The sequence below is a fragment of the Hypomesus nipponensis genome, chromosome 27, assembly GCF_054491055.1.
Source record: "Hypomesus nipponensis isolate SF chromosome 27, ASM5449105v1, whole genome shotgun sequence".
Taxonomy (NCBI): domain Eukaryota; kingdom Metazoa; phylum Chordata; class Actinopteri; order Osmeriformes; family Osmeridae; genus Hypomesus; species Hypomesus nipponensis.
In genome coordinates this window covers 7,966,430-7,982,119 of record NC_140387.1, presented here as the reverse complement: position 1 = coordinate 7,982,119, position 15,690 = coordinate 7,966,430, and the positions used below count along the sequence as shown (strand labels likewise).

Here is a 15,690-nt window from a genome sequence, read left to right as displayed (position 1 = left end):
GGTTCAAAGGGCTTTTAACTGGTTTAATATCCAGTGTCGCCATGTACCTTTAACGTTTGTAGTTTGCCAGTAAAACCAAAGTAGAAGAATTGTAGTTAATTTCATGGCGCAGATTAAGAACACAGGTCACATTCTCATTGGGGCCTGAGCCCCCCTAAAGGTCTGATCCTGAATTGCCCCTGTCATGAAGCACTGCAACACGTTGTGACATGAAAATGTAATTGACTGAGGGCGCTTTAATTCCAATTTTAATTAATTAATTAAACATTTAAGTCATTATTTAATGGTGTATTTATTTAATTAATTTAGGCACTTATAGCCCTCCATATGAAACAGGGTTCTCTTGTCATTTCCCTTAGCCTATTACCATTCCCTATTGCACTATGTTGCAGCCTCACATAGTGTAATCAAAACGAACAAATTGGGCAATCCTGTGTAAAAATAGTCCTAACCTATATCTACAAACAAAACAATGTCTTGTGATGATATTTGACCAATTATGAGATAAAAAAAAAACAACAACACACTGATTCCATCATCCATTACTTTCTTCTCTGGTAACAAAGCTTTGAATACTTTTTTGATAAAAAAAAAAAAACACCAACAAACAAACAAGCTTGGCTGTCACAAGGCAGTTGACGGATTTGCGGTTAAGGTTCAGACGCGTCAAATCCCAGACATAGGCTAGTTCAGTTTCTTCAACGTCAACATTATCTCCCGCCACACTGTTCCCAATTAATAACCTTTCCCATAACAGCAATGCGTTGAATCAGCAGGGAAAATATTGTCATTGCTGTAATAACATACTTCAGGCCAAAACTTTTGTCATTGTGCAGTAATTCACTTAAAAAATACTGCGGATCTAAAATACCAACAACGAAATCTCCCTCTATCCCCCTCTAATAAACCTCTCTAACCCTTTTGGTGGGTCGTGTTTCAGCCCACCCACTTCGTTTCAAACGTATTATAACAATAATGATTTTTACTCAGTGGCATAAGATAGCAGAAGTAAACAAAGCAAGCAAATAAGCGTGTGTCTTTAAGGGATATTCAGTATTGAACCTCAAGAGTTCCATTCAAAATGGCCGCTGGAGTGGGAGAATTGCAGTGAGTCTACAAAAAACTTGATTTAAAATGATTGAACTACTATGATCATAGATTCCAATGTAAACTTTAAAAAGAAAAACTGTACAACAACGTTAGGAATGACTGGAAAGTTATAATTGATCGTTCGGTAATTACATGTAGATCTTATTTATGTGAAGCAGATTAGCCACAGGCAATCCAAATTAGCTAAGTAGCGAGCTAGCTAGTTAGCTAGCTATCTAGGCTCATTATCTCAATCTATGTGCTTCAAAAGAGGTTGCATACATTCAGTATGAGTTTCTTGAGCTCATTACACTAGCCAGTTAACATTGTTTTTTCAAACGAATGCTGTGTTTAGCAACATAGCTAACTGTAGTGTAATAGCTAGCCCCCGGTTATCTAGTAATGACTTTTCTTCACACTGCTAGGCTACCACTAATTATGTCGAACTAGCTACAGTTTTTTGTTGTCCAGCTGTCTAACCTGTACTTTAATAGGAAAACATTTCATAACCTAGCCAGCCAAGTTTGAAAAATAGACGTTGTAATATTGACTTGGCTTTCCATTATTATTATCAATTGAAACCTCTTGTTTAGCTGATTTCAACGTGATGTGGCTTGGTTGGTGTGCCATGCAGTCTAATATTATGAACCTTTGTTAGGTTCCTTGCCCTGAAAATACTTCAGGTAACGATAGTTGGGCCGGATGTTCTGTAGTCCTACACACCTTAACCGGGGAGGTTCAGTTCTTGTTGAGATTCGATTTGTAAAATTGAGATCGGTCATTTGAAGCAGAATTGGAAAATAATTTCATATAGACAATATTTAAACAAATCAGTGTTGGATTTTATTCAGTCTTACTCGTTGTTTCGTGGTGTATATAGTCACGACTGACAACGTATTTAAACTGCACAAACTGACCAGGTCAAAGTCTGAAGTTCGGGTTACTGTAGGAAATGTTGGTAGTGTATTATGGTCAATTGCTTAATTGCTTTGGTAGGTTGTGTGCTTTGCCCCGGGGAGTGTGGATTATGGTTGACAGTTGATTTTATATCAAACTTAAACGTCTTTTTGGACCCTACTGAATTGATAAACATCGTAAGGAAAATGCATTTTTCTATCTTCTAGGTGGTGATGGTGTAAAGTGGTTCCTCTGTTACAGTCCAGCATGGACAGCTTCTTTAAAGCTGCTGTGTGTGACCTGGACAAGTTGTTGGATGACTTTGAGCTCAACACAGGTGAGTCCAGTATTAGCCAAATAGCGTGTGTGTGTCTTTTGTTTTGTATTTTCAATTAGCACATGATATGCTGTCTAATATTTTTTTAAAGCGTAATACATTACTGAATGGAAGGTGCACATTGTACTTTGGAGTTAATAAGTAAGCATGTAACTGTAATTGACTGACCTATCTGTAACTTCTTGTTTTCCTCATTCACTTTATTTCCAGAGGAAATTGACTGCAAATCGGTGTCCCTCACATCCCCCACCTACCCGTTCTCCTCACTAAGCTCTCAGTGTTTTCCTTCAGCCCCTCCCACAATCCCACAAGCCCTCCCTGACCTAAACACGTTACACTATGGATGTGCCCCTACCTGTCCTGACTCGAGCTGCCCTGACCCTGCCCCCGGAAACAGTCCCAGCCCAGGAGAGTGCGAAGCCAAAGGCCGGCCCCTCACTGGGGTAGACCTGCTGTCATCCGTGGACGGCAGGGCAGCAGGAGCAAAAAGCTCTGCACCTCCCTGCCCCGACAGATCCCTGAAACCTGTGTGTGACCTTGTGAGTGATACAGGTTCCGCCAATCTTATGAGAGCAAACAGTCACAATGTTTTTGGAGAATTGCACTTGGCAGAGAGGCAGCTGGAGGAAGATGGGGAGCTGCTGGTGGACTTTAATAGCCCGGCAGTGACTTTACCTGCAGAAGAGGTCGTGGGACAGGGCTTTGGCACTGGTCGCAGAGAGAGCGAAGGGACGGAGAACGCTGCCAGAAAAGAGGGGTTCTTGGATATGGGTCCCCGGGAGACAATGGGGGGGTACTCTTTCTCTCTCAGCCTGCTGGATGTGATTCTCCCAGCTACAGCAGAGAAGCCCAGTGAGCCCTCTCCAAGCCGCTCTCAGTCAGCAGACAGAGAGGATGAAGAGGTGGCTCAAATCAACCAGCTCCTCGATGACTCGCCTGACCACCTCGATCAAACAGGTGTCGCATCCCTTTCCGCAAGCACCCAAAAAGAAGACACGCCCACCTCCGATTTGCTCCCTGAGGCCTGCGAGACAGAAGTTGGATCGAAAGAGTACCCCGAGGTCACCGCAGCACAGGATCTACAAGATATACAAGATCCTGCACCCTTCATTCCCTCAGCCGAGAGAGGGAGAGAGCCGATGGGCCTCTCCTGCCTGCCTATGGCTGTGTCCATGTGTGGGGCCCTGGTGACCCCGAAAAACCCAGAGGAGGAAGTGGAAGGACTGGCAGGGGACGGAACCGAGACTGAACTAGCTGAGAGTCTAGAGGCAGAGTCCCTCCCTGCCTCTGACGTCATCGAGGATATTCCGGCAGAAAGAGTGAATGCAGTAGACAGTCCCAGCCCAGGTGCTACCTCTGACGACCACGTACCACGACCAGAAAATCTAGAGGTGGATTTAGTGCCAATGTGCAAGGGAGACCTAGCCCCCCTTGTCTCACGATGGACACTGGAGGTCAGTGTTTCCCCAGTGAAGGAGGAGCTGCCGCCTGGTGCTTCGGCACCAAGCTCTCCTCACTCCCCTCCTTCCGAGCCCAGCCCAGGTGACCCCCCTGAGTTTGGGTTCGAGTATCTGCCCGAAAGTGACCAGGCGGGTCTGCTGGTGACGGACGAAGAGCTGGACGCCTTCCTCCAGGGCCAGGGCCGGATGGTGGCGGGGGAAGGGATCAGCCCCTGCGGGCGCTCGTCAGAGTGGGCCCAGGATGAGGGATTCTCCGAGCTGAACGGGGACCTGGAGGACAGGCTGGTGGAGGAGGAGCTGAGGAGCTGCAGCCAGGGACCAGGGGAGCGGCTGGGGAATCTGGCCTCGCCAGAAAGCGACCGTGCTCTTCTGGGGGACGGAAACTTGAACCCAGGCACTTCCGGACCCTCCCAGGACCCACCTACCCCCGACCGGGCGGAACTGACGGTCCACAACGGGAGCGACAGCCACCCCCAGCCCAGTCTCAGCCCTGACTCCCAGCCATGCTATGGTGGCGCCAGACCCAAACAGCTACCCTGTCAACCCCCTAGATCTCCCCCAGCAGCAGCAGCAGCAGTAGAAGAAGAAGAGCTTCACGGGCCCAGCAGCCTTACCGACAACCAGAGCATTGTACAGGATTGGGGGGAAAGCCACCCGTCTCCTCCCAGCCCTAACTCCGCAGAGGAAGCCTCCAGCACCACAGATCCCGGTTCTGTGTACTCCCCTCACGAGCACTACGGGGGGTATGACGAGCTATCGGAGCCTCCGCCCTACCCCGGGGAGCCCCCTGGGGAGGGGACCCGGGCTGGGAATGAGCGGGAGGCGGAGGGTCTGGGGTGCAGGCAGCCCCCCTGGATGCCGGACTCGGAGGCTCCCAATTGCATGAACTGCTCCCAGAGGTTCACCTTCACCAAGAGGCGGCATCACTGCCGGGCCTGTGGGAAGGTATGCCGGCGTCATACGTCTCTTCACTTCATGTCTTTGCTCCTTGACAGAGTGAATGGTCCATGGCTGTGTAGATTTCTTTTCAGTTTGTTGTCCTCACCTATACACTTAATGACACTCATCATGTGACCGTTCAGCTGATGCGTCACTCCTGCAGGCGCTATGGCCGATATATGTTGTGCTGCTCCCCTTCTAAATATAGCGCACACTCAGAGAGAGTGCATGAGTCAGCAGTTCTTTTTCCAGCTCCTGTATAGATCTCGGCTCCCTCCTCTGGTCTTAAGTCGGAGCTAAGGCGTTTGGATCCAATTATTTCAAATGGCATCCGAGATTACTCCTGGGGAGTATTATTTTAATCCACAACAGTGTACCGCTATCCATGAAGAGATATACAGTATATATATATAGTTTCTTCAATTTCGTTCTTTATTTCCAGTCAGGCAAACCCAGATAATGTACTGATCTTTTAGTCTGTTTTAAAGGGTGGGTCAGTAAAATCCATTACATTCTGTGGTCGAAGTGCTTGTTTAAAGACATCACATGAATCACTCATAGAAATGGGTCGGTCTTTGTTTTCTCATGTTTTCTATTTTTGCTCGGATGGTTGTGTGTTGTCAAATCACGGCCGCCCTCTCTCCCCTGCAGGTGTACTGCGCCATGTGCTGCAACAGGAGATGCAGGCTGAAGTACCTGGAGAAAGAGGCCCGCGTGTGTGTCATCTGCTACGAGACCATACACAAAAGTAAGAGCCGTTTATTTGTTGCCGTGCGTTTGTCTTCTCAGACTTCGGCCGGCTGTGCCATCATAGGACACAGCCGGTTCGTTGAACGGTATGAAAGGAAATGGCTACATTGACTGCGTTATGTAAACAAACCAGTGACACTTGTTGTTCTCAAATAACTGTAAAGCACTCCATAGGTGCCAAGGTGAGCCAAAAATAGCAATTTACTTTAGTACGTGATGGCTTTTTTTTTTTTTTTGCTTCTCCTGTGTGCCACTTAACATCTGACTATAGAACTCTCAATAGAACTGCCTCTCCTATTAATTGAGCGTTGGTAATCTCCATTTCATGGCATATTGTGACATATTTTTTTATATAAAGAGTGACTCCCTGACATCGTTTGGCCATCCCCTCAGCTGACTGCGCTCCATCTGTGTGTGACGATGTTTCATTGTCTGCTCCGTCGGCCATGAAAGGAGGCTCTGATGTCTGGCAAACTCCGCCAGTCACAAGGTCTCCACTCAGCCGGCAAGGACTTTTTTTTTTTTTTTTTTCTTACTTTTTTTTTTGGCCTTCAATCCGATAACACCGAGGCAAACAAGCCTGGCTAAGGGCTCCCACTTGTGTGGCCGTGTGTGTGCGTGAGTGCGTGATGCGGCGCATGCGTCGACGCGTTCACCAGCCTGTGTGTGAGCGCCCCCCCCCCCCCCCCCTCGAGCTGTCGTGTTCTGGCTTTTTCCGTGCCCTCGTGATGGAGCGGCACCAGGGTTTCTCTGAAGGACACTGGGCTGCTCAGAGATGAATATCACCGAGCAGATGAAACACCCAAGAAGCTCCGTGTCAGCAAATCCTCTCCAGCTCGGTGATCAGACACCTGGAAAGGAACAATGTGTGTTTTTCCGTCGGTTTGTCCAACTGGTCACATGACAAAATGTGTACCATTTCGACAAGGCTGCTTGAACGCACCAATGACAAAACACTCCCTTGCCTCTTGAAAACCTATTATGGACAGTGTGGCGACTGCTGCGGAAAAGCAGCGGGGGGGGGGGGGTGCTAAAAGAGGGGACAGAGATTGAAGGAGGAAGATGAAAAAAGGAGTTATTGCCGGACGGCGGTGTGTGTCCTTGACTGTGTACGGCACTGGAGCCACCTGACGCAGTGAGCACGTGACATGCACACGCACGCGCACGCACTGCTCCTTGCATACCGTTGGGCAGGAGTGTGTGTGTGTGTGGGGAGTGGGAGCTAAAGAGGCACTCGGTGCACTTTTCTCAGGACGGTGTGGGCCGGAGAAGCGTGATGTGATGCTTCCATCCTCCTCCCACTCTCTCTTTTTCTCTCTCTCCCACTCTCTCTCTCCCACTCTCTCTCTCTCTCTCTCTCAATATCTTCATTGGTATGAAGAGCGGTCTGCGATGCTTGCTGTACGCACCTCCGGCTGAAGCCAAAGCTGCTAACTGGCTACTTACACAGTCAACATAAGAGCCTCGCGAAGTATTATTGGCAACTATTGAGCGATTGCCAAGGATTTTGCTCACCAATGTTGGCAGGAAAGAGAGTTGACCTCTGATTATGGTAGTGGGGATCAAGGGGAGAGCGCTGAGATGAAAACAAGGTAAGGTCTGACTTCCTAATGAGCGGGTCAGGTGCTTGACTTCTAAAGCGTGTCTTTGCAATGCTGTTGCATGCAACGAGGATCTTGTTGACGTGATCTGGAATGCACCATTTAGTGTCTCGAGCCCCAGTGACACACGGGCACGCACACAATCCAGGTCAGCCCTCCGTCCCGCTCGACGGGGCTGGGCTTGTTTTGGTACCTGCTCTCCAGGACGTTCTTTTCATGCCACGTCATTCTCATCCCAGATCAAGGTGACTCCACTGTGTCTTTTGACATTGTATGGCTTTATAATCCAAATGGTCCTGTTCCCTCATTTATACAGGGAAGGATTTAGAAATGAAATAAAACCATGTCTTTGTTGTGTGTGTATATGTTGCAAAGCTTTCAAATGTTTGATCGTATATCCATATGCAAGTTATGATCTGATAAATACTGAGGAGGTGTTTATTTTTGTTTCTCCCCATGTCTGTTATTTGTTGTTCTGAAGTAAGCAGGACCTAGATGGCTCAGGTACCACCAGGTCGATAAAGATCTATGATGCTTAATCAATATAATGCAGGCCAGAGCCGAGTCAGCACTTTGAGTGAGCGAGCGAGCGAGCGAGCAATATTGGGTGTCTTGACTCGGTCACGGCATGTTTTCCTGGAATCTAGAAACTCTCTCTCCATCTCGTGATGCCTGGCTCTCGCCGCTCTCCCGCGTACCCACTCACGCCGATAAAAAGACGTCCTCAATGATGCATTTGTACGTCCGTTTGTTTTATTCATTTGCTTACAATATCTTATTAAAGGAAAGGAGGTGAGGAGCAGCGTTGTGATGCACGGAAACCCACCCCCCCCTTGCTTCTTTTCTCTCCATCTCTTTCCCTTGAACACCCCTCCCCCCCCCCCCGCAGCCCAGGCCTTGGAGCGTATGATGAGTCCCACGGGTTCGAGCCCGAACCCCAATGTCCCATCTGAGTATTGCAGCACCATCCCCCCCTTGCAGCAGGCCCGTGCCGCCGGCACCCTGAACTCCCCTCCGCCCACCGTCATGGTGCCCGTCTCTGTGCTTAAACACCCCAGCAACGACGGTAAGCACAAACGAAACCCCCTCGCATCGCAGACGGCCCGATCCTTTTTTTGGGGGGGATCCACTGGGGAGTCACATGTGAACCAGAAATGTGTGTTTGCGTCACACACACACGCACACACACTGTTTCAGCGCTTGCGTCCTCTTGTACGCGTCAGGTTGCCCTCGGGAGCAGAAGCACGTGTGGTTTGCTGACGGCATTCTCCCCAACGGGGAGGTGGCAGACACCACCAAGCTGTCGGTAACGGGCCGAAGGTGCTCGCAGGAATCCAGCCCCGTCACCCCAGACCCCCCCCCCGTGGTGAGAGCACACGCGCCAACATGGCATTCCCCAAACAATGTTGACATCTTCTAGAAATTGAAAACGGCAGACACACAATGTTCATTGATGGGGATGTTTTCTTTCATAGTTGCGTGTTTTTTGGGGGGTTTTCCTTTTTCCGGCTTCTTGTTTTAAATGGTCACATCCATCTGTGCCAGGTTGGTTCTTCGGGGTCAGAGGCAGACGTCGCAGGTGGGGCCCCGGCCTCCGAGGCCCTGGGGCCAGCGGAGGTGTTGCGCCCCCCAGTGTCAGGGCCCTGGGACTACGCCTTGTTGTGTGGCGTGGGGGAATACATCCAGAGGTGCCCCAGTCTGCTCCCCGAGGACGAAGAGGGTCTACCCCCGCTACTCATCACCACCGGAGAGACTGACAGTGGAGGTGTGTGTGTGTTGTCGCTAGGGTGTATTTGCATATGTTGTTGTTTGCGAGTGCGTGCGTGTGTATATTCTTGGCCTTCTTCCTGTGCTCGTGTATGCTGACGTCCAAGACTTACTCTGCACATTGAAATTTGGAACATCAGCTTCTGCTCTGCCAGCAGACTTGCTGGTGGAGGAGCGTCCGGCTCCATGCCAGATCCTTCTGCTATTGGAGGAGGGAGGACCCCGCCCTCTGACCTTCGTCCTTAATGCCAACCTGCTGGTCAACGTCAAGCTGGTCACCTGTGAGTGCAGCACCCCTGACCCCAAATCCCCCCCCCACACACACACGCCCCTTCCCCCCCTGGATCCAATCCCAAAACTTTCAACTCCTCACTTTTGACTGGGTAGAATCCAGCTGGGCCAAGTCTTGACTTGACATGTGTATCCTTACAGTGTGTCTCTGTGTTGCCTGTCAGACTGCAGTCGGCGCTGCTGGTGTTTTGGCTCCAGTGGCCTGCAGGCACTGGGCCAGAGAGAGGTGGTGTTTGTGCTGGAGTGTCTGCCAGAAGAGAGAGCTGTGCCTAAAGACCTGTTCACGCTCTATCTCAACATCTACCAGGACGCCCAGAAAGGTGAGACGCACACAGACACACACACACACACTCTCCCCAACAGCCATGATGTCACTCTGGCGCGCCAACGTTGACAAAAGGTCAACCCCTCTCCGCTTCCTCCTCCTACAGGGAAGTTTGTGGAGGAACTGGGCAACGTGACGTTCACCGTCAGCTTCCTCGGCAGCAAGGAACACGGAGGGATGCTGTTCTTCTCCCCGTCCTGCCAGCCCCTGGAAGGCCTCTGTCTGCCCCTGCAGCCCTTCCTCTGCGGCCTGCTCATCCAGAGGCTGGAGGTGCCCTGGGCTAAAGTCTTCCCCCTGCGGCTGCTGCTGCGGCTGGGGGCCGAACACAACGGTGTGTGGGGCTGGCCGGTTGGCACCTCCTCGATGCCGCGATGGCTCAACCGTTAAGATGCAACAGCTGTTTTGCACGCGTAAGACTGCTTGTCCGGCTGGGAACTCATGGGCTTCCCGATGAGACGGTCCTTTTCTGTGTCTTTTCTTTCAGTTTACCCCAGCACGCTAGTCAGCATCCGCTTCCGGGAGTCTGTGTACAGAGAAACGGGACACACCATCATGAATTTGCTGGCCGTAAGTATCAAGCACACGCATACAGCCACTTCAGCAATGGAGGTGTCAACAATCGTTTAGTTTTTTTCTTCTTGTGGGGTGGAGGTTAGCGGTTTTTCACTGACCTCAAGTGGTGGTAAGTCGCCGTATGTCAGGCTTGATAGTGTGGTAGACTCGAGCTGTGGAACGAGGGGGCCCTATGTGTCCCTCTCCTGGGGTGGTTACTCAGTCGTGCTCTGCACGGTTCACCTCCAGGCCAGCCGGCTCTGAGATTTTACACACAGGCTGACCGGAAAAGGCTAGTCTGCCGTCCTGGCTCAGAGAGTGCATCCTGTTGGAGCGCTGCCAGTATGTCTCTGTGGTGGGTGTTGGCGAGGGAGAGAAAGGTATCAAGCTACACTGGGTCACACGATGCCTCTGAAGCTAAAGAAATTGTGTGCGTGTCTGTGTGTGTGTGTGTGTGTGCACGTCTGTGTGCGTCCATCCACAGGACCTTAGGAACTACCAGTACAGCCTTCCAGCCGTGGAAGGCCTGAGGATCCACATGGAGATGGGCCATAGCTACATTGACATTCCCAAGAGCAGGTTCAGCCAGGTGAGAAGGATTCTCTGTGTATGCGTGTACGCCCGGGGACATCACGTACAAATGCATTTCAACTCCACAGTTAGGATGTATTTTTTTACATAGCATTTCTTTCTTTATTTAACCAGATGCTAAAGGTGGTGAACGCCTCCAATGAGCACGTCATCAGTGTTGGCGCCACCCTTAGCTCAGAGGCCGACTCCCACCTGGTGTGCTTCCAAAACGAAGAGGGGAACTACCAGACCCAGGCCAACAGCATGCCAGGCAAGACTCGCACAGGTTGGTGCCAGCAGACCCACACATCCATGGCAGTACCTCCTAACTGCAGGTCCCCTGTCAGGGGCAAAAGACCCAAGGTCCAGTCTAAGCACAAGTTAAGACCAGACCTAGGTCAGTCCCAGGCTAACACAGTCTGGGGCTGGCTTGGACTAAAAGATTGTCTTTAGTCACTGCTTTACGCTATCATTTGACATTGTCAATAGAGCTCTCTGTTATCTGCACCAGAAGTCATTTACTTTCACGGAATGAGCCTGACCTGCCGATCTTCATGGTGTTTTGGTGTGTGTTTGTCGTGTTCTAGTGACGGGAGCGAGCTTTGTGGTCTTCAACGGAGCCCTGAAAGCCTCCTCAGGCTTCATCGCCAAGTCCAGCATTGTGGAAGGTATCCCTCTCTTTCCTCCCACTGAGAGACTAACCTCTCCGCTGCCACTAGCAAACATCTTTCCGAACCGCATTCTTACATTTACATTTAGTCATTTAGCAGACGCTTTTACCCAGAGCGACTTACAGTAAGTACAGGGGACATTCCCCCGAGGCAAGTAGGGTGAAGTGCCTTGCCTAAGGACACAACGTAATTTGGTGTGGCCGGGAATCGAACTGGCGACCTTCAGATTACTAGCCCGATTCCCTAACCGCTTAGCCACCCGAATCCTCAATCTTTTCGAGATACACCCTCCCCTCTGTGTTGTCTGTCAGATGGGCTCATGGTGCAGATCCCTCCGGAGACCATGGAGGCACTGCGCACGGCCCTGAGGGAGCAGACGGACTTCCACATCCCCTGCGGGAAGACGGACGGCACGGAGGTCCGGGACAAAGTCACCGTCCGCTGGGTGGACTGGGCGGCTCCTGTCAACACGGGGTAAGGGCACCGGCTGTAACAAGTCCCCCCTCGAGACCAATCAGACCCCCTGTCACATGCAAGGTGTGCACCGCTGACGTGTGGTTGCTTCGACAGCGTGGCCAGCAGGGTGGACGGGAGGTCTATGGAGGGGATCCACAGCATGAGGATGCAGCAGGAGACCGAGTTTCTGTCCGAGGGGCACGCCATCAGATGCACTGAGGTTTGTCTCTCGCTAAACGTCTTAAACCAGGGTGTTCCGACTGAAGAGGTCTGTTATGAACAGCAATTGGGGGGGAAACAAGAGAGAGTCTTCGTGACCTACTATCACACAACTGTGTGTTTGTATAGGTGTAGACTGACTGTGTATGTGTCTCCCACCAGGTGTTTTACCTGTTGAAGACCGCAGACAGCTCCTTGGCGGCAGTGCTGCCCACCTGCAGCGTGTTCCAGAGGGAGATGGCGCTGGCCAGCTGTAGTGCCCTCGCCCCCCACCTCGCCGTGCTCACGGCCAGAGGGATCAACTCGCTCTCCCTCCGGGTCTCTACCAACACCGACATGGTGAATAAACGCCACGCGCGTCCACGCACTTAACGTTGTCGCTCCGAGTGAGGATTTCACATGGTGTTAATCCAGAGCAGGGTTCTCCAATCCTGGCCCTCAAGGGGCCGCTGTCCTTCCTGTTTTAGAACCCTGATTTCGATTGTAAAGTACGATCGGCTAATGGATAATGCGTGCATCTGATAACGTGTTTGTGTGTGTGTCCCAGGTGGAGTACCAGGCTGGCTCAGGAGGCAGGCTCCTTCCACAGCGCTACATGAATGAGCTGGACAGCGCCCTTATTCCCGTCATTCACGGAGGCACTGCCAGTGTACCGCAGATAGCCATGGATATAGAGTTCATCTTCTACATAACACACTGCATCTAACACACACATTCCTTCCCACACACAGCACAGGAAGAGGCACGGAAGACCTGATTGGTGTTGAGAGGAAGGGAACAACTAATGGAACACTCCAGGCTTTGGATACATGAGCCAACCACATATACGACACGACTGACTGTAAGACTAACACCCTAAATAACGGGGCTCTGTGTCACAGTCTCCACAGCCAGAGGTGTGTCTGCGTGCACGTGCCCTGGTGGGAGATGGCTGTGAAATTGCTTTTGTGATATGCTGCTTGTTTTTCCGCCATTGGGGAAACATCTGGAGATCTTTATGTTCCAGGGTCACCAAAGCTGCTTTATTCAAAGCTGCCAAACACTAAACATTGATAACCAACCAACCAACCAAAAAAAACTGAAGATCACCTGACTCTTGTATTCTATATCTTCCTGCTCTGCCTTCATGGCTTCCTGCTGGCCTCCCAGTCTTGAAGCATCTGTGAATGTTTCAACAATCTCCTCTCTCTTTTTCTCTTTCTCTCTGAAGACATATTTATTGCATATTTATAACGATGTTTCGGTAACAGACAATTGAATGGTAATGAAGCAAACAACCTGACGTCAGACATGAGATGGAGATGAACTTGACACGGTGCAGTGTTCCCCTATATGAACCGTTGCTGTGAACTATAATTATTTGTGTCTTGAGTGGTCATGAAGGATTTTCCAGTCTTAGCTTCTCCAGCAAGCCCATGGGTTCTAGAATCAGGTCTCTTTTGTTTGTAACAAAATGCAGTTTCCTGTCTTGTCTGATGGTTTTATGTGTTGTAAGTGGAGGAAGGGGGAGGGGAACACTTCCTATAATTTGTTTGTCCAACTGTATATAAATTATATGCACATAGAAACTATCAGAGCTTTTTTTTTTCTTCTTCAGTTTAAAGAACTATTTTTAGAACTGTTCCATAATATGGAATAAAAAGTTCATATTTTTGATAGGCTGTTAAGTCACTGCAGTTGTAGTGCAAAAAGTTCTGTTTTGCCATGACAGGCAAAATAAGGACCAGACCCATCGAGGGTCTAGAAACCAGACATGATAATGCTGGACATCATAATTGATTCCATTTGTTTTTTACTTGTGAAGGTATTTTATTTGCAGGTCCATCCAGCTGCTAGTCCTAGGCTATTGGGAAACTGTACTAAAGTTCCTTTGACTAGCATGCAGCCCAGATATCCTTTAGCAACTCCATGGATGATACTACTGGCCACTTATGGAAGTAAAGTTGATACATTACGAATTTACATACGTTTGTAGATTTTGTTTTTCTTCAGTACCGAGGTTTCTCCTTTTATTGCACTGCACTGTTTCATGGGAGTTGAAGTGTCCAATGCTGAACTCAGAACAGTGAAATGAACTTGGTGTGATTTTGAGACTCCTGTTTGATTATGTTACTGGTGACTTCACCTGCTGACTTTGATCAGAGATTTGCCGCAGGTCATCCCTTCTCACAATGTCCTTTGCCACAGCAGTTCAATAACTGTGCTGAATGTCTTTGCAAGGCAGAACAATTTGATTGTGATGAACAGATTTTATAGTGCTTTAAACTCAGATTTATCCAGTCAATACACAAATTCCCGGTGTTCTAATGCACTTTAAATGGTGGTGAGGGAACTGCCCAGGTCCTGGTGCTAAGGAAGGGAGGGAGAATTCCTGTATGGAACAGAACACCTCCATTCAAAGAATAAAATGATTGGCTCTATCTTATATCGACCAAAGTAGCAGTCTCTGGGTGTATTTGCTGCCCACTATTTGTGCCTGATCTAGTATTAAAATAGAGGGCTTTTAGCTATGTTGTCTCAGCCATTAATCTTTCTCCCATAACTACTGCAGAGATTATGCCCTTCTCATGCTGAAAAGTTGCCCTACAAAGTTTGCACATGTATGCCCTATACCTGTAAAAGAGTGCTTACATCTCAGAGAGGAGCTCATTATTGGATGAGTTTGTAGAACTTGCCTGTACTAGTCCACAGTCTACTTTAGTCCAACAGCTTTGTTTGTGTTCGGGGCTACTTGGTCCCAGATCTGTTGCGAGCAGGTTGGTTCTGGTGTGAGTTGGATATCTCTCTGGGATGGCAGTTTCTTGTCTTGTCAGCCGCAAGGGGCTAATACGTTGACGTTCCAAGTTACTTACAGTTTTTAGATCATTCAGGATGGATTTTCTTTCTCCTGTGCGTCTGAAGTACAATATTACTGTTATGGGCGTTATCTTAAAGAATTATCTTTCACACTATTCGTGATTAATAGAACTTTCCATGAAGTTAAAATAAAAAGTATTTTTATGCTTTTTAATAACCGTTTAATGATATTGTTTTGTGTAAATCACCTGTATTTATTCATAACCACCAGCTTTAGTTGGTGACACCTGGTATCTGGGTTTTGGTGATCTCTTCAACTAATATTCATTTCTAAATATGTATTTCATTTGTTGAGTAAAATCAAGTTTTATGCAGCCACTGTCTCAGTTTATTATAATAATGTGTGTATTCATCCCAAGTGAAATATAGGGTGGGATTTGTACCTTGTCAAATGCTCTACAAGAGAGCCATTGGTTAGTTGCCCTAACTTGGCGTGGGACCTGATTTGAACTCATAAACTTTGGATATATGCCTGGAATTAAATGCCGCGTTAAATTTATATCACTTCACTTGTAGTCTCATCTGTGGTCGGGAGGGGTCAGTGTTGCGTAGTTTGTCATTGCATGGTTTAGTCAAGTCAAGCAACTATTTTCAAACTGACTGTGAGGTCAGGTTACTATATTTTGCAGTAGCCATGTGGAAAACAACATTCAAAACGAATGTGTTAATCACTTAACCTGCAGTAGTGATCAACCCTATTCAAACTACCCCCTACATGTTGTACGTAAAAATACAAAACATTAAATTTACTTTATTATTGAATTACTTTAAAAAAACATCTTTAGTGTAACATATATATATATATATATATATATATATATATTCAAATTTGTCTTCTACGTGAAGTATGTGTGTAACTTCAAAACAGCTCCATGGGGGTGAAGACCTTTATTCCAAAGCGTGTCGAGTC

The 15,690-nt window shown here is 48.6% G+C and overlaps 1 protein-coding gene across 2 annotated transcripts; it reads left to right on the top strand.

Annotated features, from left to right (window-relative positions):
* The first annotated feature begins 1,006 nt into the window (after positions 1 to 1,006).
* Positions 1,007 to 15,279, top strand: zfyve16 (zinc finger, FYVE domain containing 16). 2 transcript variants are annotated; one of them, XM_084693406.1, is made up of 18 exons: positions 1,007 to 1,107; positions 2,214 to 2,323; positions 2,534 to 4,728; positions 5,374 to 5,470; positions 7,963 to 8,139; positions 8,297 to 8,439; positions 8,619 to 8,838; positions 8,999 to 9,121; positions 9,296 to 9,451; positions 9,563 to 9,787; positions 9,941 to 10,023; positions 10,493 to 10,597; positions 10,714 to 10,864; positions 11,166 to 11,246; positions 11,561 to 11,723; positions 11,820 to 11,925; positions 12,087 to 12,263; positions 12,472 to 15,279. In XM_084693406.1, exons 2-18 carry the CDS (start codon positions 2,254 to 2,256, stop codon positions 12,628 to 12,630), a joined length of 4,431 nt encoding a protein of 1,476 aa, XP_084549532.1. In that variant the 5' UTR covers positions 1,007 to 1,107; positions 2,214 to 2,253; the 3' UTR covers positions 12,631 to 15,279. The 2 variants fall into 2 exon arrangements, with proteins under 2 accessions (XP_084549532.1, XP_084549531.1); XM_084693405.1 differs by having other exon boundaries at positions 8,996 to 9,121.
* The last annotated feature ends 411 nt before the right edge of the window (positions 15,280 to 15,690 follow it).